Genomic DNA, 21280 nt, shown 5'->3' with positions numbered 1-21280 from the left:
GGTCGGCTCGCTGACTTGCCATACACGCACCGAATATCGTACGAAACGGGGTTTCGTACGATATTATCGGTGCGTGTATGGCCAGCTTAACTCTTCAAGGTCCTGCTGAGCCACATCATTGACCAGCCTAGCTCCCTTTAACAGCCAGCTCTGTTGTGTTTCTTTTGACCTCTCATTGATTTAGGTTGTAATTAAATCATACCCTATTAGTTGGAGTGTTCTAAGGACATAACATTATTTTAATGAGATTAAGTGAGCAGCCCAATAATTCAAATGTTTTCCAGGCTGATACTGTCTCATAGACAGTAATGGTGAGATTCACTCATGTAGCTTGTTTTGTAGGATTGTTATGTTTCTTGTTTACATGGTATCTTGCTATCCTGCTGTAAAATGTATTTAGTATTATTGCTTTAAAGTAGGCAAGCTGGTCACTATCTAGGGCAACTAGACACATACTATCCCTATGTACCTGTAGATCAGGTCACCCTGTTTTCCTGGCTTATGTTTCACTACTCTGTCCATTGTCCTATCTCATGAGTTTAGGTGAGACACATAAAAACATTTTTGTTTGCTTTACATTGTTGGGCACCTTCTGGAAGCCTAGCCTGCACCTTATCTCCAAATATCTTTACTCTGCCCAATATCAGGGGAGGTATGGATGATAACAGATACATCACAAGCACTGGAACTTCTTGTATCCCCTAGTGATCCAGATGTTGTGTTGGAAGACTTGGCTTATGATGAGTATGGGTAAAGATTGTCCTAGTCCTGGAATTCTGAAATAGGGGTCGAAGGATTCTATAGCTCCGAGCAATTAAAGAGGGTTGGTAGAGAATGGTTGTAGGGTACCTGGGGCTGCTTGTTGCCTCCAGCCGCCGGGTCCCGAAGCGCCGCCGCCGCCGATTGATGCAGGCGCGCGGCGCGCCCTTCTGCGCATGCGCGCGCCTGTCACGGCGCCGGCGAATATGCGCACGCGCTGTAATGACGCGCATGGAGGCGCGCACATTCGCACGCGCTCGGGAACGCGCTTCCGGCGCCCTGCGCATGCGCACAAGGTATAAAAACACGCTAGAGGCCTAGGATCACTGCTAAGTGATCATTTCTGTTGGAAAACACCAAGCCTTATTTTCTGCTACCAAGATTCTGATTTTGACCCGGCCTGACTTGACTTTGAACCCTTGCTGCCTGTACTGACCCTCTGCCCGCCTGACTTCGCTCCTGCCTTCTGATTTGGTTCTGACGCTCCGGTTCGGCACTCCTGCCACTCCTCCACTAGGCCCTGTCCTGTCTCCACCATCAGCGGCTGTCGCTTCAGTGGGAGGTGTAGGAGAGGTCCTTCCCCTACGAATTTCTCTAACGACTCTCTTCGGTCCTGATAATGGTAGATGTTGTAATGTTTACAAATAAGTGGATCTTTCCCTAATATGCTCACCTTGAAGTGGGCAATATCAGATTGATCTGATTGTTTGGCTAACGACCCAAATGATCAAATCATATTGATATAATATAGGGCATCAGGGTGAGGACTGCATCAACAAGCTGATGTGTTCTTTTTCCCAATGGGTTCTTGAAACCTTCCCGATTGAATTCTAGATGATTTTCGGTCAGATATCTATTGAACAGGGCCCCATACACAGGCCAATAAGCCACCGACTTGGCCTTTCAGCAGCATTTATGGGCTGGTGTATGGCCACCTTTAGTTTCAGTAAATATTTGTATATGGAGGATTATATTTCAGTGATCCCCATATTAACTTTTGACTTACAGCTTTTTTGCTATCTAACATGGCTGACCTGATTTCTTGCATTTTACTATCAAGCTCAGGCAGAGCATAAATATGTCTGATTACTTCAATCTCCCAGGACTTCAAACACACAACATACATACAGTATGGGGCAGATTTATTGGCGCTTACTACAGAAAAACTCACCCACTTTCTATTTATTCAGAGTTCATTATACTTCTAAAAAATCCCATAGGAATAAATAAAAAAGTACTGTATGTGTATCAGTGACTAAAAGGTTAACTATAACACTTACGTAATAAAAACATGATTCAATAAATCAATCTCTTGAAAACAGCAGTCAAGTTGCATGTTAATAAATAGGTTATGGATTTATTTCTGGGCATATACTACATGATTCCTTCAGCCAGGCAGTTTGAAATTTCTAGTATTTTTTTCTTCTCACATTATTGTAAGTACAATTCAAGATTTATTAAAAAGAGCCCAAAATTTTCTTCTTCATGTGAAAAAGCATCTGCAATTTTTTTTACTTCAAACGGCTGCCTTTCTCTACTCATACATTTCCTGTTGGATTTTACAGTAAAATATTTCTGAGAAGCACAAATATTGCAGGTTGTGATCGGTAATTGTTGTTACTGAACAGTTGTACTACAACACTAGTAATTAGTATCAGATTTGTGCAATGGTGCATTTTCCCATTACATATTGGATTGGTAGATTGGTATTTATACGAAAAGTTGCCCCAGACATGGGGGGCAATTCACTAAAGGTTGTTAACGCTTAACGCATAGTTTTATGCGTTTAAAAGTGTTCGATAATTAAGTACAGATTCATCATTTCAAGTCATTTCACATGCGTTACTACTCATATCGCATGTGCAAAAATCCTGATTATCGCAAAGCGTTATTTCCATCGCATTGAGGTAATTATCTAATAGAAATAATACTAACGCATACTTCCCAGACATATTTGAAGCGTTAAAAGCATAAAATGTGGCGCTAATTACCGTGAAACTTAACGCCTCCCAGGAGTAGGCGCTACTAAACAACATTGCAGCTGGTGATTGTCTGTGGTGACAAGATGCAGTCGCATTTTTTCAAGTATGTGTTCACCCTAGATTGATGCATCCTGCAGTTTTCAGGGAAATGGTCATTTTCAGACCGGTGGTTTTCAGAAAGTAACAGTTACGTGCGTAATAGCGTGCGCTAATATCCGTACTACGAAATAATGTATAAATATATTGCATGGTTTAAAATGACGCTTAAAATATGTAATCGCCAGATAAATAATGATAGTAACATTGCTTCTTAATTCAGACAAGTGTCCTTTTAGTGAATCGATCGTTAATTCTCAAAATATAAGAAGTGATAATATTTTTAACGCATGCTATAAATTTCACTCGTTTTTTCGGACTTTAGTGAATCGGCCCCATGGTCTTTACAGTATTGTTTGGCTCCATACCATTCTTATCTCACTTAGATCACCTACTTCTATATAAGTATACTTTTAGCTTCAGCCAGATGTTGTAGCTCCAGTACCAGGTAGGGGATCCATTATCTGGAAACCCATTATCCATAAAGCTCTGAATTACATGAAGGTCATGTCCATAGACTCAATTTTAATCTTATAATTCATATTTTTAAAACTGATGTTTCTCTGTAATAATAAAACAGTACCTGTACTTGATCCCAACTAAGATATAATTACCCCTTATTGGGGGCAGAACAGCCCTATTGGGTTTATTTAATATTTATATGGAGATCGAAATTACTAGAAGACCCTTTATCCCAGAAAACCCCAGGTCACAAGCATTCTGGATAATAGATCCTTTACCTGTACATTAATTGGGAAACAATGCACAGCATGCCAGGCCATCTTGTTTAAGCTGAAAAACCTCCATGACGACATTGAAGAACTACGTCACTGAATCCCTTTGTCATTGGCCAGATTGTTTGTCATTGTCAAGTGCATGTTCTCTAAATGCCCAACAGAGGCAGGTAGAACAGGGCCCCCAGTGCTCACACCGCGGGGCATTAAATGGCAGAGCATCTGACTGACATTCATTATATTATGTTTTCCTATAATGAATAACTGAATTTTTAGACCTAATCATTGGTGCACACACATAAATGAACACAATTGTTGAAATGTAGTTGCTGATATTTTCTATAAAATTGTAAAATATCTCTATTTTCAATTAACCTCTGCAATATCATTTGCATTTTAGTGATAGTAGTGTTAGATGTGCAAAATATTCAGCACCTTGAAGTATGTGGCTCGTAAAAGGGTATAATGAATTCATATAAAAAAATAACCTCTCGCCCACTCACAGAAGCAGATGTGAATTAATATGTTGATTAGTTGCCATTTCAGTGAGCAAGTAAATAGCATTCCATTAGTACAGCTGTTGAGGCTTCCATGAAATCCCACATATGAGATAATTAGAATCAGATCCTTTTTAATTTTCATTTCATTTTATATTTGAACTAATACACTAATCCGGACAGAAATAGAACAAAATGCCATCAAACTCAGATGCTTTTTTTCTCAAATAGGTGAAGCATGCATCTAAGATATTGTAACTTGAAACCTCACAATATACTATCACACTTGTTCCTTTTATATGGTACACAATATATTTACTTTATATAATTCTGCTTCAAAATATTTCAGGGTAGATAGTTTCCTGAAGACATGGGCATTGGCAGAACAATAGTTCAGGAGTTCCGCCCCAGGGTACAAGGCCCTCATAGATGTGCTTCAATTGCAATTTGTCTATCCCTAGGCCTATCTACATGAGTTTATATGCTGTTGAGTAACATGTAGGGTAATGACCCATTATGTCCTTGGTTTATCCTTTGGATACTCTACTTATTACTCTAATCCTAGCTATAACCTGATCTAGACCCCACTAGCTGGTCCTACATACCTCCACTTCAGCTTCATCTCCTATGAACCTTGCGGTCTCCTCCTTTTAATGGACTAGCTTACTAGGGTATGTGGAACTTCTCCCCACTCGAAACAGGTCCATTCCATAACTGGAAACTCTTTCCAGTAAGGGAAGGATTACATTCCTACTCCTAAATGTAATTTCCAAGGCTGCTTAAAAAACTAATTCTCTCTGCAATGTGGATCTGTGCTGAGTACTGAGTAACCATGTAATATGTGGATTGCAGCTGTGACCAGCATAAAAGGGATTAATTGTCAGGTATTGGAAACATTAAGACAATCTTGCATGTCAAGCAGTATATACAGTATTAAGATTGTAGAGGTGCAGTTTTCAGAAGTTGTCAGTATCACTTTAAAGGGGACCTGTCACCTTAAGAAATAGTTCCAGATTGTTTTCTATTGTGTTTGTCAAGCAAAATAAACTTCATTTACACTATATAAATTATTTTAATCTTATTTTCTTCAGTCTTGCAACAAGCAGGCAGGCAGGCTTCCAGCTAAAATCTTGTTTCTGTGCCAGTATGGGGGGGCCTGATACCCATGCCTATGCACTGTTTACAAAATTAGATGGCGAGGAGAAGGGGGAATATGAGGACAGCAGCAACATCTAAGAAGTTCTGAATTGAAAGTGAAAGTATAAGCATGGTGTACTAAATCAAAAACTTCAGCTATGAGTATAGGCTAATAGCCTGAACAGGTAGGGCTGCAGTGGGCCCAGGGCAAAGATCTCAATGGTGAACCTTCAACTGTCCCAAAAATGTCTTATAGAACTACCCTCAGGCTGATCAGTGCTTACTGGTGCCCAGGCATGCTGCCCTGGACCATGAAAGAAGATAAAGATTGCCCCAGTGGGGACACCACAATCTTCATTAAAGATACACACTTTTTATTAGAAAGATCCCCCAGCAAGATATTTTTCAATAAAAGGTAACGTAAAAAAAAAATAGAAAACAAATTAAAATGTAGAGCTCATCTAGTTGAGGGGGTCTGCCATGTTTGGAGGTTGCTTCCTTCATAGGTTATACCATTGGCAACCTTTCCTGGTTGGCCCTGGAAAAATGCCCCTTTGGTCCATTTATTGAGATGTCCCTGTGTGCCGGCATTGTATAGCTATTTTCCAGTAACAAGCACAGCAGTGTGGTTTGAATAAGGTATACATTGTTATTGTTAGTAACCATATAACATCTGTTTTTTGTACTTTTTAGGTACCTAGGAATCACCCGGCCACTTACGTATCCTGTCAGACAGAACGGCAGATGCATGGCCAAAATGATCCTTTGTGTCTGGCTCCTTTCTGCGTCTATAACATTACCTCCTCTCTTTGGCTGGGCCCAGAATGTAAATGATGATAAAGTTTGCCTTATCAGCCAGGATTTTGGATACACCATCTATTCCACAGCAGTTGCCTTTTACATTCCAATGTCCGTGATGCTTTTTATGTACTACAGAATCTTTAAAGCTGCTAAAAGAAGTGCAGCCAAGCACAAATTTACTGGACTTCCCCGTCCTGAAGAGAGTGAAGGAATGATCTCTGCAAACGGAAATGTGAAAACCCATAAAGAGTCTGAAGAATGTACAAATCTCTCAAAGCTGCTGAGAAATGATAGGAAAAACATTTCTATTTTTAAAAGGGAACAGAAAGCTGCTACAACCCTTGGGATTATTGTAGGGGCGTTTACAATTTGCTGGCTACCTTTTTTTCTACTTTCAACTGCAAGACCTTTTATTTGTGGGACTGAGTGCAGTTGCATTCCGTTATGGTTGGAGAGGACCTTTTTATGGCTGGGATATGCAAACTCTCTTATAAACCCTTTTATTTACGCCTTTTTTAACAGAGATCTGAGGACAACCTATCGAAATCTGTTACAATGCAGGTACAGAAATATCAACCGGAAGCTGTCTGCTGCAGGGATGCACGAGGCGTTGAAGCTAGCAGAAAGGCCTGATCGTGCCTTGTAAGAACAATACTCATAATCTATGTTAACATATTGAATTATCTAGCATTCTCACATCTTCCCATCACAACCACTGGGGCTTGTACTGTATTTATAGCAACATAAAAGTATCTTTGGTTAGGAGATCATTACCAGATGTCAGAATTGACCAGATTCCTTTTCATCTATTTGCTATTTAAATTGAAACAATTCCCAAAGAGATCAGTATCAACAGTGATAGCACTATACTCTATTCTATACTAGGGGTGATAAATGTGCCTGAAGTTTTATGTGAATGTGTCTTGCTTTTTGTCTCAAATTGGGGCGGGTTCTAAAAAAATCCTTTATTTCTTGAAAAACTTGTAGGCTTGCCTAAAAAGCTGTAGATCAGGGGTCCTCAACTTTACTTACTCGTGAGCCACAGTCAATCGTAAAAAGATTTGGAGAGCAGCACAAGCACCATAAAAATTCATGGAGGTGCCAAATAAGGCTATTAGGCAGCCTCTATGCACACTATCAGCTTACAGGGGCTTTATTTGGTAGGAAATCTTGTTTTTATTCAACCAAAACTTGCCCCCAAGTCAGGAACTCAAAAATAACTACCTGGTTTGGGGGCACTGAGAGCAACATCTAAGGGGTTGGTGATGAGTCTCTGGTTGGGGATCACTGCTGTATAGCTTTTATTTGTGTATTTATGTGCCAATATATGTCCCTTACAATCTCTTCAGTGACATTTTTTGCATTTTTCCTGGTCCACTTAAGGCTCTCGTATATATTCTTCTTTTTAGTGTTACTGACAATACTGACATGGTACTGCTAGACTCCATTCCCACTGGACCATCTAACTGTACTGCTAATTAAGTTTAGGCACCAGCTTTGGAGAGCTCAGGGATGCAGTAGTAGAGTTAATGGAAGAAGTAAGTCCCCTCTAAAACCAGTGTGGTGCCATTCTCATTTGTTGCAGCCAGTGACAATATTCAACAAAACGTCAAGCCAAGAAGCACTGCTGCATTGGAAACATTCCAAAGGATAGAGAAATGTCCAACAATATCAGGCTCTAGAATTAAATTATAGCATTCAATTTTAGTTAATGTTCTATGTGTGTTGCAATTTAGGATTACAAGAAATGCAAATGACATAACTGCAAGAACAAAAAAAAACTCTCAACTGTTACCTGGAAATATTCCCAAAAAATAATGTAAATTATACAGTTTACCAAAAAAGACAACTGAAAAAATGTTCATTTTGTTAATACAATGGAGGCTAAAATGTTTTGTATGCAAAATAACACTTTTTTATAAAAGAGGTCTGATTTGGAGTGGTAATTGAAAATCCTATTTCTTACAATGTTAGAATTACAAACAGTGATTATGGCAGTGTAATAAGTGTTCTCTTGTGAAACTGGCAAGTTAAGAGGTTGTGAAATAATGGCAACCTGTTTCAAATAATTTCACTTAAACTTGAATTACCTGAAACCCCAATGGAATTGTGAAACAAATTGTGAGCAGCCTCTTCACAACAAAGTTTAGCTAAAAATTTCTCTTTTCAATGCATGCAACTTTAAAGACATGTAAACCCCCCACAAAAAAATGTGAACAGTGAAGAGCATCTTTGAAATTGTTAAAGGAGAAGGAAAGGTTAAGTCACTTGGGGGTGCCAAAATGTTAGGCACCCCCAAGTGACTTTAATCGCTTACCCTGTACCCCGAGCTGGTGCCCCTGTTAGGAGAAAACCGCACCAGCCCGGGGTACCTGTAGCGAGCGCTTCCTCCTTCCTGCTTCGTCTTGGAAGGGCTAAGGACAGACGCATGCGCAGTAGAGTGAAAAGCTGTCTTCTCTGTTTAAGTTCGGCTATTCACTGTACTGCGCATGCGCGCACGCGAAGCAGGAAGGAGGAAGCGCTACAGGTACCCTGGGCTGGCGCTGTTCTCTCCCAACAGGGGCACCAGCCCGGGGTACAAGGTAAGTGATTTAAGTCACTTGGGGGTGCCTAACATTTTGGCACTCCCAAGTGACTGCCTTTCCTTCTCCTTTAAATACATTGTACCTGCCACTCCTGTTGTTCAAAGGTAAACAGTAAGGCTGCAGCATCCCCTTAATCCCTTAGAATTCATTCTCTTCCTCTAACCCACTCGGCCCCCACCCTTAGGAATTAACTTTGGCTCTTGGCTAACTGGGCATGCTCATTTCTTCTCAACTCAGATTACTAAACATGCCTTCTAGTCTAGCAGCTAATGAAAAGATGGTAATGCTGGTTTCCATAGAAACTCTGCTCTAGCTATGCCCTCTGCTGGAGAAACATGTTTTTTCATAACCTTCTCTCTTGAGCTCAGTGTTACAGGGCACAATCCAAGCAGAACTTTTTATCACAGTAAGTTCTGCCTGTGTAAGCCTGCATTCTTCATTGCGTGAACTTTACAACGCACACGTGCTGTTTGCAGATATGAATGTCACTGAAGATGTGCGAAAGGGAAAATGGCCGCCAGGCGAAAGCTGCTATTTGTTTTAGGTGCTGGTGAACAAAGGGGATATTTGCAGTACAAATGATGCTGCTCAGGTGGGGGAAATGTGCCCAACTATACAAAAACTATACTATAAAACTTTTTGGAAAAACATAATTGTACATTCATTTGCTTATAAGCATACGAATTCCCAAAAGGAAATTATAATAGCTATGTCCTCACTGCCTGCTCAGTTTCCCAGATTTAGGAACAATAGCAAACCAGTGCAGCAGTCTCAGGATCTAAAGTAAATTAATGTATTTCAAAAAAGCCATACAACAACAACAACATCTATTGCTATTGACATTTTTCAATCTCATTATGGCCTTTATATAGGCTAAAGCTTTTTTTTTAATATATTTGTTTTCTTTTGATGCTGACATTTCCATGCTGGTTTTTTTGCCAGTTTCAATGAAATGATATGTGCCACCATCAACCAACTCAGCAGACCCTTTGTAAGCACCACCTGGGCCCAGTTATTGCTGAATGAAAGAAGACTTTGTTTTCTGTAGTCCAAATCCAGGTTAAAAATGTGGTAGGACCCCATGACAGCAGACCTAGTAGCCCTGGCTTTCACAAAAACAAAACAAAAAAAATAATCGAAAATAAACACTTAGCAACATAGAGAAAAGAGAAACTAAAGCAAACATAAAGAAACTGGTAATTAAAAATATTGTTGATTTTGCACATTTTTAGGCCTAACCTATTATAGAACACTTTAACTAAATTATATTTGCCAAAACACCACAGAGTGTTCTTAAAAGCGAGTAGAAATCCTAGAAACATACAACACTTTACTTTACTGCTGTAAAAATGTTGGGGACTGAGTGTATTAGAATTAGAAATCATGTCATTGAAGCAACTAAACCCATTCAATAGTAAGCCACACAGTGAATCGTGAATTTCAGTGAAAGACCTTGTGACATTCATTCTAGTGCTAATCTTGTGATCTTTGTGAGCAGGACCAGGAGGCACAGCCGAGAGCACTTTAGAACCATAACGTGACTCCTACCTAAGAAACTTTGATTTATGCAGACAAGAGCAAGAATTGTGTAAGTCATTTTTTTATTTAATAATCTCATGAAATGTTTCAAATTTGTATTAACACACAGTTATTTAACAGTTGTAAACACTTAGGGGCCTTGAAAGATGTATGAACTCGACATGGTATAAATTTGAATCAAACTCAATCATTGCTGTATTTATAAAATGCCACGATAATGCTTCAATCGTTCGTATGAAAATTTTGAGTTTACATTTGAAAATCCTTAATTTTTCAAGTTGAAAGTATTGTTTAAACTCGAGTTTAAACCAACATTCGTTTCCATGAATCCTTTTTTTTCCCAAACAGGAATTGCTCCAGCATTGGAGCATTGGCACTCTTGGAAAACCAGGTGTTTAAGTTTCAATTAAAAATGGGTGAAACTGAAAACAATGATGGGATTAACTTCCCCTTGAAAGGTGTGAAAATAGAAAACAATGAGGGGATTAAGTTCCCCTTGAAGCTGAGTGATACTGAAAACAATGAGGGTATTGAGTTTCATTTTGAAACTGAAAACAATGACAACAATGATTAATTTGTCCTTGAAAATGTGAGGCTGTCACAGCCTTTACAAAAAGTTGAATAAACATTAATAAATTGCAAATTATGGGAGTTATTTTTGGAAAACTAGATTTTCTTGGGGGGAACAATAATGAAAAAGTCCAGTTCTGGCAAGAACCCATTCATAATTCTTGAAATTATCTAGAAGTAAGTTTAGAGTTTAATACATAAAAACTTACCCATGTTCTATTTATGCCTATGGAATTTTAAGGAGTGTATTTATCAATGGGTGTAAGTTCACCAGTCACCAGTTGATAAATATGCTTCTGTAAATCCATCATACATCTAAACAAATACCAACACATATAGTAGGTTCTCTCTGAAAATTCTTTGTACTACTGTGATGGTTTCTGGTAAATGTTACTTCTACTCATAATCTGAACATAGACAGCTTATCACACCAAAAGAAAAGGCCATTATCTAATTTTCCATCAGTAGTTCTTCCCTGAAAGCCTGTTGTTCCTAAGGCTGTATTGGATAAGGGTAATTTACGATGTTCTGAAATAATGAGATATCGGGCTCAAGCTATTCTACACCAGTAGGGACCTTGGTTTTTCTATTACTTTACTGTGAAATTCTTTGAACCAAAGAGAGAAAGACTAAGGTTTCTTCAGCTGCAGAATACAGGTGTGGGATCCATTATCCTGAAACCCATTATCCAAAAGTATCCAAATTACAGGAAGGCTATCTCCTATAGTTTCCATTATAAGCAAATAATTCTACATTTTTAAAATGATTCCCTTTTCTCTGTAATAATAAAACAGTACCTGTACTTGATCCCAACTAAGATATAATTAATTCTTATTGGGGGCAGAACAGCCCTATTGGGTTTATTTAATGGTTAAATGATTCCCTTTTCTCTGTAATAATAAAACAGTACCTGTACTTGATCCAAACTAAGATATAATTACCCCTTATTGGAGGTAAAACAATCCTATTGGGTTTATTTAATGTTTAAATGATTTTTTTAGGAGACTCCAATCTCTTATCTGGAAAACCCCAGGTCCCAGGCATTCTGGATAACAGTTCCCATACTTGCATATCTCCATTATACTGCCCAACATGCATTTATACCATATTGCTCCTAATTGCACAACCTCTAGTTGAAAAAAGTGATTGAGGATGACCAATTTATTTCACCTGGTATAGTTTTAAGCCAAACTAGGGTTTTTGACAGTGCTGAAAACTTTCGCAATGCAGTGTGGACAAAAATGTGGTAACTGCAATATCATTTTGCCTTCCTATTGACTCATTTTTGTGAAGTTATGGAGAATTTTTAGCAACACAGAATGCCACAATTTTTCTCATTGCTAAAAGTGATCTATACAGTACTCCTAGAACATATGCTAGACACTTGTTTACTCTGATGATGAGGCCTGCTTTATTAGGCAATGGGAATGGCAATGTTTTGTCAAAACAAACTCCATGGAGAATCCCCCTATGCTTTTTTCCAGCACAAGAAAAAGTGGCTATTTTTTCTGTGAAACAAAACACATGGAGAAATATTAGCATGGACTGGTGAACATTTTCACTGCTAAAAACCCGATTTTGTTGCAAAATGATACCAGGCAAAAAGTTTTCTTATCCCTATATACATTGCCTTTCAAAAGTAGGCACCTCCTTTGTATTGTGTTATTTGTTTTATGTTATTAAAGGGGATGTTCACCTTCAGACAATAGTCGGCATTTGAAGAGCCCTGTCAGAAAGAAACAGTTTTGTAAACAATCTTAATTATTTTAAAATGTTTAGGTTTAAAGGAGAAGGAAAGGCTAGTAAAGAGTTAATCTCAAGCTGCAGGCATACCTTCAGTGTTCACAATAGTGCCCTTAAGTCTCCCCATATTTCACCTGTTCAGAAGATCAGAAGCCAAACAGGAAGAAAAAACGCTGAGCTTTGTAAAGAAAGTTCCCATAATGCCTCGCTCCTGCACAGACACCCAGACCTAGTGAACATGCTCAGTCAGTAAGACTATGAGTTAGCTTCCTGCTGATTGCCTCAGATCCACATTCCTAAGGGGGGGTAGTGAGTTCTTAGCATTCTTGAGGGAGGGGGGAGCAGGAGAGAGCAGAGAACAGAAAGCTGCGTGTCTGTGACACAGGAATTACAGACATAGAGAAATCTTTTTTCAGAGAACTCAGTGCAGCATTTCTGTGAGTGCTTATGGCTGTATTTACATAGACCTTTCTGATAAAGCTTACTTAGTTTTTACCTTTCATTCTCCTTTAAAGCTACAGACCAGGACCAGCGCTGCTCTCTCTTCTGTCTTCTAAAGGGATCGCAGACTCCATCTTGTATTCTGCCCAAAACAGGAAGTTGAAAATTTTAAATTTGCCCCTTAATGTTTGCAAAAAGAATGCTAATGTCCAACTCCAGCTTGCATTCGGCCCAGGAAGTTGACACTGAACTGGTTACTATGCATGCCTTCCCTCTCCTGCTTCATTTGTATATCTGTGAGACAGTTGGCTGGCAAGATTCACTGCAATGCAAATGAAGCAAGAGAGGGACGGCATGCACAGTAACAAATGCCGAATGCAAGCTGGAGTCGGACATTAGCATTCTTTTTGCAAACATTAAGGGGCAAATTTATCAAAATGGAGTTTTAGAGCTTAATACATAAAAACTCACCCATGTTCTATTTATTCCTATGGGATTTAGAAGTGTATTTATCAAATGGTGAGTTGTAATTTTCATCCATTGATAAATATGCTTCTAAAAATCCCATAGGAATGAATAGAACGTGAGTTTTTATGTATTGAATTCTAAACTCACATTTTGATAAATCTACCCCTAAGGCTTATTTGAAATACCAACAATGAACACATGATTCATACATTTAAATTGGAAGTTTCTTGGCTTCTTTTGTTCCTCCATTTCAAAAATCAAGTATGCAAAAGGTCCTCTACGTTTTGGCCCTAACCAGACACAATCCCAGCATACGATACAATCAGGCTTGTTGATGTTCCTTTGAACAACTGTAACTTGGGGAATCTTTTACTGAGACGTGAAATTTAATATTGATTTCTATGGTAATTTAGGAAGTGGTTTATTGTCATTGAATTATTCTTGTATCAATTGATAAGAGAGATTGCTTTGTTTTTATGGGGTAGGCTATTTTAACAATTTATTTCTGGATGACTAAATATTGATTTTCACATTATGATTTGCATAATACATTTCTTCTTGGGGAATAAGTCTATTTTTTTCTCTTTTGTATTGAAATTGTACTCATGTATTCACAGAAAACCCTCAATAAAATCGTGTAAGGTAGAATTCCAATTTCATTATTATAGGGGTTATCTGATATTGACTTTATCGGTGAAAACTATCTAAAAGGACACAGAGCCCTCAGTCGCATTCTTCTGATTTGCCAGATGAATTATTTAACTCTTTCTACAACTCTGTTTCCAAAAAATCTTGGCAACTATATAGAATATGATTAAAGGAAAAGTAACACTAAGGGGCTGATTTACTTACCCACGAACGGGTCGAATGGAGTCCGATTGCGTTTTTTTCGTAATGATCGGTACTTTGCGATTTTTTCGTATGTTTTGCGATTTTTTCGGATTCTTTACGAATTTTTCGGATCCAATACGATTTTTGCGTAAAAACGCGAGTTTTCCTATCCATTACGAAAGTTGCGTAAAAAGTTGCGCATTTTGCGTAGCGTTAAAACTTACGCGAAAAGTTGCGCATTTTTCGTAGCGTTAAGTTTTAACGCTACGAAAAATGCGCAACTTTTCGCGTAAGTTTTAACGCTACGCAAAATGCGCAACTTTTTACGCAACTTTCGTAATGGATACGAAAAACTCGCGTTTTTACGCAAAAATCGTATTGGATCCGAAAAATTCGTACAGAATCCGAAAAATTCGCAAAACATACGAAAAAGTCGCAAAATATTCGTTTTCAAGTCGGAACTTTTCCAATTCGGGTCGGATTCGTGGGTTAGTAAATCAGCCCCTAAGGGGCAGATTTACTAATCCACGAATCCGAAAGGGAAAAAATCGTATTGGAAACGAAAATTTTGCGACTTTTTCGTCACCGTCGCGATTTTTCGTATTTGTCGCGACTTTATCGTATTTTGCGTGATTTTTTTGTCTCCGTCGCGATTTTTTCATAGTGAGCGATAGAAAACGGCGGAAAAACCAATCCGATTTTTTTGCGACGGCGGAAAATATACAAAAAAGTCGCGACAGAGACGAAAAAATCGCGGGACATACGAAAAAGTCGCAACGGTGACGAAAAAATCGCGGGACATACGGAAAAAGTCGCAAAGGTGACGAAAAAAATTGCAAAAATACTGATCATTGCGAAAAAACACATTCGGACACCTTCGGACCGTTTGTGGATTAGTAAATCTGCTCCTAACATTTTTTAATTAAATAATCTATTCTACCCTGCCCCAATAATTGCCCTATCCTGTACACCATTTATTATTTTGAATGGTTTATTAGAAAATGTCTGCTAAACTTGGCTTCCGGTCATTTGAATTAGGGCGATGCGGCGATGCAGGGCAGAATCCACTATGTGACGATCGATTGATTGATCCTTGCAAGACTCCTTCCTATACAGAAGGAAGGCTAGGATCGATCAATCGATCTTTGCATAGTGGATTCTGCCCTGCATCGCCGCATCGCCCAGGTATAATAGATTTTTTACTTAAAAAATGTTAGTGTTACTTTTCCTTTAAAAACAGAATGCAACGATTTGCAAGTCATCCCATTCTCTTTTATTTATATTTTACACCATGCCCCAACATTTCTGACAACAGAGTAATCTCTCTAATTTGTAGCATTTGGTTGGGTTCGCTTCCTCTTCAACCGAGACCAATTGCAGTACAGAAACTTTGAATTATAAATGGATTGAAGGCAACATATAATTTACAAAATTCTGAATAATGCTGAAAATGCATTCCAGCAAATAGTGCATTTGTTCCCTTTATGGAAATGGTGTACAGAATGAACCTTATAAGATATTTTTGCACAGTATGGGGCATAATAAGATCTATTCGAAGCACAGCAAGAGAGGTATTCAAATTAATTATATCTATTCTGCAACAGAATGTAGATTTGTCAGAGCTCTTGACCTCAGAATTGTTAGCAATGCTTTTTACGGAACTGTAACTGTAGAATTAAGCATTATGCCTTGTGCCTTAAGATGTTTCTCATGGGAAACATTAATAGGACAAGTAGTACTTTTCAGGGTTGCTTAGGCAGTGAACAGACTAGCAGAGTGAAAAGACTTAGGGGCGGATTAATGATGCAGTGTAAAAACGGCAACAAAATTCTCCACACATTGCCGCATAAAAATGGTATACAATCGGCGTAAATTTTTTAGACGTTTTTTCTTCCACCGGAACTTACATAAAATAACGGCGTAAAATCTGGCGTTCGGATACTGTTCCCCGAGGTACATCCTATGCATCCGTTTTGAACTGCAGCTGCTACACCATGGAGCATACTTAACGGAATAAACACTTTATTATGGTTAAAAACATGGAGATTTGTATAAAAAATGACACTTCACTCACTGCACTCAGGGTTGAGGCGGAGGGAGGGAGGACAAAGGGAATAAGGACGCAGACACACACAGGGTGGAGGCAGAGCCCACAAAAGGGATTGGAAGGGAAAGGATGGGGAAGGGAAGTGTTAACTGGGGGCATCGAAAGTACCTTGTGGGGGGCCCAAAAATTCTAGTTACACCTCTGGAACAGAGTGGATATATGCATACAAATGATGCAGTGTGAGTGGGGGAGATGTACTCAACTTATATACATGGTAGGGAAATATAGGGTTTTGCATGCCCTTTAATAACATGTAGATACATCTGGGGAAGGAAATCATACACAGTGCTGGTTAGTGTGTTCCCTGTACAGCATTGAGACTGACAGCTGCCTTGCTATTTCTGATTACTGGCAGGAAGCACAGCTGCAGACGCCACTTTGTACTTCTAAAGGCAGCTGCTTGGGGGGCATCACAATCCACTACGGGGCTGGTATAAGGGCTGCTCATAAGCCCAAGCATTTGAAGAAAGGATAATAGCCACACTCAATCCTGCATGAATAAAAATGGGTATATTCAGCATCTTCTCAGTAACAAACTCCTTATTATGCAGATATATGAATGCTGTTTATTTTTCACCAGAATAGGGGAAGCAGCATAACTTGACCTTATCACTTGCTATTGTATATTACTATAACAAATTACAGCTGTGAGAGCAGATTATTACAACCTTTGGCCTGCTAAACATATTAAGAAAGATTCTGTTTTATCAAGCAATGGAAATCTCTAAATGTGCTAAAACGAAGTTTTCATTATGTTAAGTGTTATTGCTGTTTAACAACTTGTATTGGCACTCCGAGTGAAATAAAAGTAGCTAGTGAGATGCCACTGTGGTTTCTGGCAAATGCTGAGGGGCTGCTGTAAGATGCCATAGACAATCAGTACTTCATTTATCAGGTTGGTGGGAGGCTGTTTGGGCCTCTGTGTACTTGAAATGCCAGGGCCTATTTTGAATCCTAGGTGAGGGAAATTTATTAAATGGTAAAAAAAAAAATTGCCTCAACAAGTTTTTCTCATCTTCCCTGTTGGCAAGGTTTGCATTTATTATTATCCTTTTATTCACATGTTTGTATCCATCTTGCTAAAGGAGGCCATACAAGCACAGATACAATTATACAAACCAAAGTTTTATATGGTTATCTGTGCATGTATGGTGGCCTGCCGATCTTGACCAGACCTGGACTGGCAATCTGTGGGTTCTGGCAAATGCCAGAGAAGGTGCTGTAAGGTGTCATAGTCTGTCATGTCTATTGGACTAGTGGGGGCTGTTTGGGCCTCTGTGTTCTTAAAATGCCAGGGTCTATTTTGAATCCCAGTCTGGGCCTGAGCTAGACTGATATCCATGTACTATGTATATTTGTGGGTTCAGGGATCAGACAGGTTTGAAAATGTCAAATGGAATCTGCCAATTCCCTATGTTGGCCAGTTCATGGGGCATTGGCAGACGATGGAGGGAAGAGGAGCCTCAGCTTCTCTTTAATTCCTACTGTACTGGTTGTTCATGTGCATTGCACCAACATTCGGAACGTCCTTCCAAATCTGCATATTGAGTTTTTTACTGTCGAACAAATGTTAAGCTATTTTCCCTGGGTTTATACTCTATCTCATGGTGAAGAGACTAAAGAAAGGTATATATCTCCCCTCTACAATGTATATGCTAATCATTACTTGCCGTTGCACCCCACACTCTGAATTAAAAGGCCGTGAGTCAGATTTGTACTTCTGAGAGCTCTTGGCCTTATAGTGTACATGTGGTATTTTTTAATTTCTTTGTACTAAACATCTTCAGAGGAGAATGCTCTGTCTTTAATACAATACAAATGAAATTCTTGGAAAATATAATACCAGAGAGATTTGATTGCCCACTTGACAGCCAAACATTCTTTTTACACTTGATATCATTTTTCTTGGAAATTATTTGTGCTGTATTTGTGCTGTATTCATTATTTGCCCGTAGTAGTTACTCATATAGCAACATTCTATCAATGCAATAATAAAGGAAAAAAATTGCAACAAGGGAAATTAATGTAATAGAGATTGAGAGAAATCAGGGACAATAAGATCAGATCTGGGGTTTAGCCCATGTATTGGCTGGGCTGCTTTCCTCCTATTGTCCAGAGACATACCAAGGGATAAGTATGTGTTCTATGGAATACAAATATTATATTGTAGAGAGGAATATTTTTTAATATAATGGTAAGGCTAGGTCTTGGGAGGAGGGGGGAAATACAATAGGGTCTTGGCAGGTTAGTTTTCTACTGTATAATCTACAGGGAACACTCACCCACTCTCTTTAAGAAAAAGCTCAGCTGTTACCTTCTGGAGCACTAAAACATTATTTTGCCCAGTCCTGCGCTTAAGGGCAAATGCCCATACCTGATGCACTCTTACCTTCCAGTTTGTGCCTGTATGTTACCCAACCACTTAGATTGTAAGCTCTACGGGGCAGGGACCTCCTTCCTACTGTGTCTCATACCACATGGCACTTATATATAATATATATATACATATATATATTTATTGTATTTATTTATTATATCACTTGTCCTCCCTGTGTGTAATTTTGTATTCTGTAAGACTGTACATACAGGGATATATATTTTGCACCACAGTAGTTTTAATTAGTAAAGAATTAATTTAATGCTTTATTTTGCTTTTTTTTTTTTATATATAGTTTTGGAATGATTTGCCTTACTCTTCTACATCGTTCCAGCTTTTACATGGGGGTCACTGACTCCGGCAGCCAAAGAGCTACTACTCTACAATCTTACAGTTCTATTATTGTGTAACTTTGTATTATTTTTCTTTTTATAAAGGCCCTTTCCTATTTATATTCCAGTCTCTCATTCAGCCAGATAGTTTCTGAAAATGTAAACTGTGGAGCTGCTGAACTAAAATTCAAAAACCACAAAAAAAAAGGAAAACCAATTGCCAATTCAGAATATCAATGTCTATGTGAAACTAACATTTTAAAGGTGAACAACCCCTTTTAAGGTTCAGAACAGGTATGGGACCTGTTATCCAGATTGCTCAGGACCTGGAGTTTTCTGTAAAAGATTTTTTTTTTTTCTTAATTTGGATCTCCATACCTTACGTCTACTAAAAAATAATTGAAACATTAAAGAAACCTAATAGAATGGTTTTGCCACCAAAAAGGATTAATTGTATCTTAGTTGGGATCTAGTACAAGGTACTGTTTTATTACAGAGAAAAAGGAAATACATTTTTAAAAAGTTATTTCCAGATAACGGATCCCATACCTGTACACCAATATTTCAAGTGGGATATATACAGTATAAGATAAAGGGCTTTGAGATGGCATGTGAGCTTACATATTTTGACCAAAGTGTGGGTAACTACTCATTTACAGTATATAAATTTACCCAGCCATTTTTTGTGTGCAAGTAATGGGTGTGTGTTATTTCTAGTAGCAGGCCAGTGCCACAAGGTAGGAGAGGCTGAGGACTGGCATAAGTGCTTTTACAACATGAGTTATACAGAGCATTGGGGACTTTCTGCTCTTGTTTTGACTACAGTATAATGTATATGATCACTGTACAGGCTTAAAATGGTGATTAATGTCTAAAGATCTTGATCTGTAGACATCTACTAAGCATGCATGCTACATAATATAACAGATATATATGTTAATGGTGTACTGCTCTGTTGGGACACCATTATTTTGTCTAGCAAAAATTCTGGCAGGACAGCACCCGATAATTCCTTTTGCTGTCAATGGGACACAGATTACAGCTCAAGGAAATTAGTTTTTTATTTACAAGTGGTCCCTCTTAGTAGTACAGCAATGTCATGCTATAGCTGTACAGGTACATTGTTACCAATAAAATAATAGCTACTCTATCATGTGATTTTGTTTCTTTTATAGGAAGAACTGATGAAGAAAAGATCAGTCACAAGACCAGTTTATCAGCAGGCTGAACTCATACGTTGTGCTTCAATCATGTACCATTTTGTCTACACCCAGAGGAATCTTTTTACTCTTCAAATGAGATTTTCCACTATTCAGTGAGGCACTGTGGTTATGTTTGGTCTTTACGAGCGCAATCTTTAATGTGTATTACAATCATTAATAAATCTAATTATAAAGTCTATGTACCAAATAAACATTTTTTAGATATAGGTATTATGGTTTATTTTTGAATTCTTAAATGTCAAGTAAAAGAATATGCATTTTAAAGATACTCTACAATGGTACTGTGCTTTGTCTGGCCATAAATACTCCTTATTGTGTCATTACAGCCAGTGCAGCACCCAGTTTACTGATACTGCAGTATTTGGTAAGATTTTGTTGGCTGTCTGCAATGTTAATCAGATCAGACTATCATATGTAACATGGGAAGAAGGATATAAGCCTATGATTAAGTGTCAGATGGACACGAAACGCCTTAGGCTTCATGAGATGAGTGTACAGGTATGGGACCTGTTATCCAGAATGCTCGGGACCTGGGGTTTTCCGGACAAGGGATCTTTCCGTAATTTGAATCTCCATAACTTAAGTCTGCTTAAAATCATTTAAACATTAAATAAACCCAATAGGATTGTTTTGCCTCCATTAAGGATTAATTATATCTTAGTTGGGATCAAGTACAAGGTACTGTTTTATTATTACAGAGAAAAAGGAAATCAGTTTTAAAAATTAGAATTATTTGCTTATAATGGAGTCTATGGGAGACGGGCTTTCCGTAATTCGGAACTTTCTGGATAATGGGTTTCCGGATAAGGGATCCCATACCTGTATAATAAAGGTTTTCTTCTTTTTAATTTTACATTGGCCTGTTTTTGGATTTCCAGAGTGCCCTTTTCTCCTGTTTTTTTTGTTTTGACATGGGAAGGATCTAAAGAGAGAGTGTAAGTAAAGCATCTTAACTGCACACACAGCAGCACTTTTTTTTCCCTGTATAAATGAATGTTGAGGTTTGTGCCTTGATATTATATATACCTTTATGTGAAAACCAGCCTACAAAATATGGG

General features: G+C 38.3%; 1 protein-coding gene across 1 annotated transcript in view; it reads left to right on the top strand.

The window, feature by feature from the left end:
* Positions 1–20428, top strand: part of htr7 (5-hydroxytryptamine (serotonin) receptor 7, adenylate cyclase-coupled) — a 58992-nt gene extending 38564 nt beyond the window's left edge. The window contains exons 2-4 of the mRNA XM_031906600.1: positions 5899–6648; positions 10090–10179; positions 20175–20428. Coding sequence (XP_031762460.1) covers positions 5899–6648; positions 10090–10132 — 793 coding nt within the window. The 3' untranslated portion in view covers positions 10133–10179; positions 20175–20428. The remainder of the gene's footprint in view (positions 1–5898; positions 6649–10089; positions 10180–20174) is intronic.
* The last annotated feature ends 852 nt before the right edge of the window (positions 20429–21280 follow it).

Source organism: Xenopus tropicalis, chromosome 7, assembly GCF_000004195.4.
Source record: "Xenopus tropicalis strain Nigerian chromosome 7, UCB_Xtro_10.0, whole genome shotgun sequence".
Taxonomy (NCBI): Eukaryota; Metazoa; Chordata; class Amphibia; order Anura; family Pipidae; genus Xenopus; species Xenopus tropicalis.
This window is presented reverse-complemented; position numbering and strand designations above follow the sequence as displayed.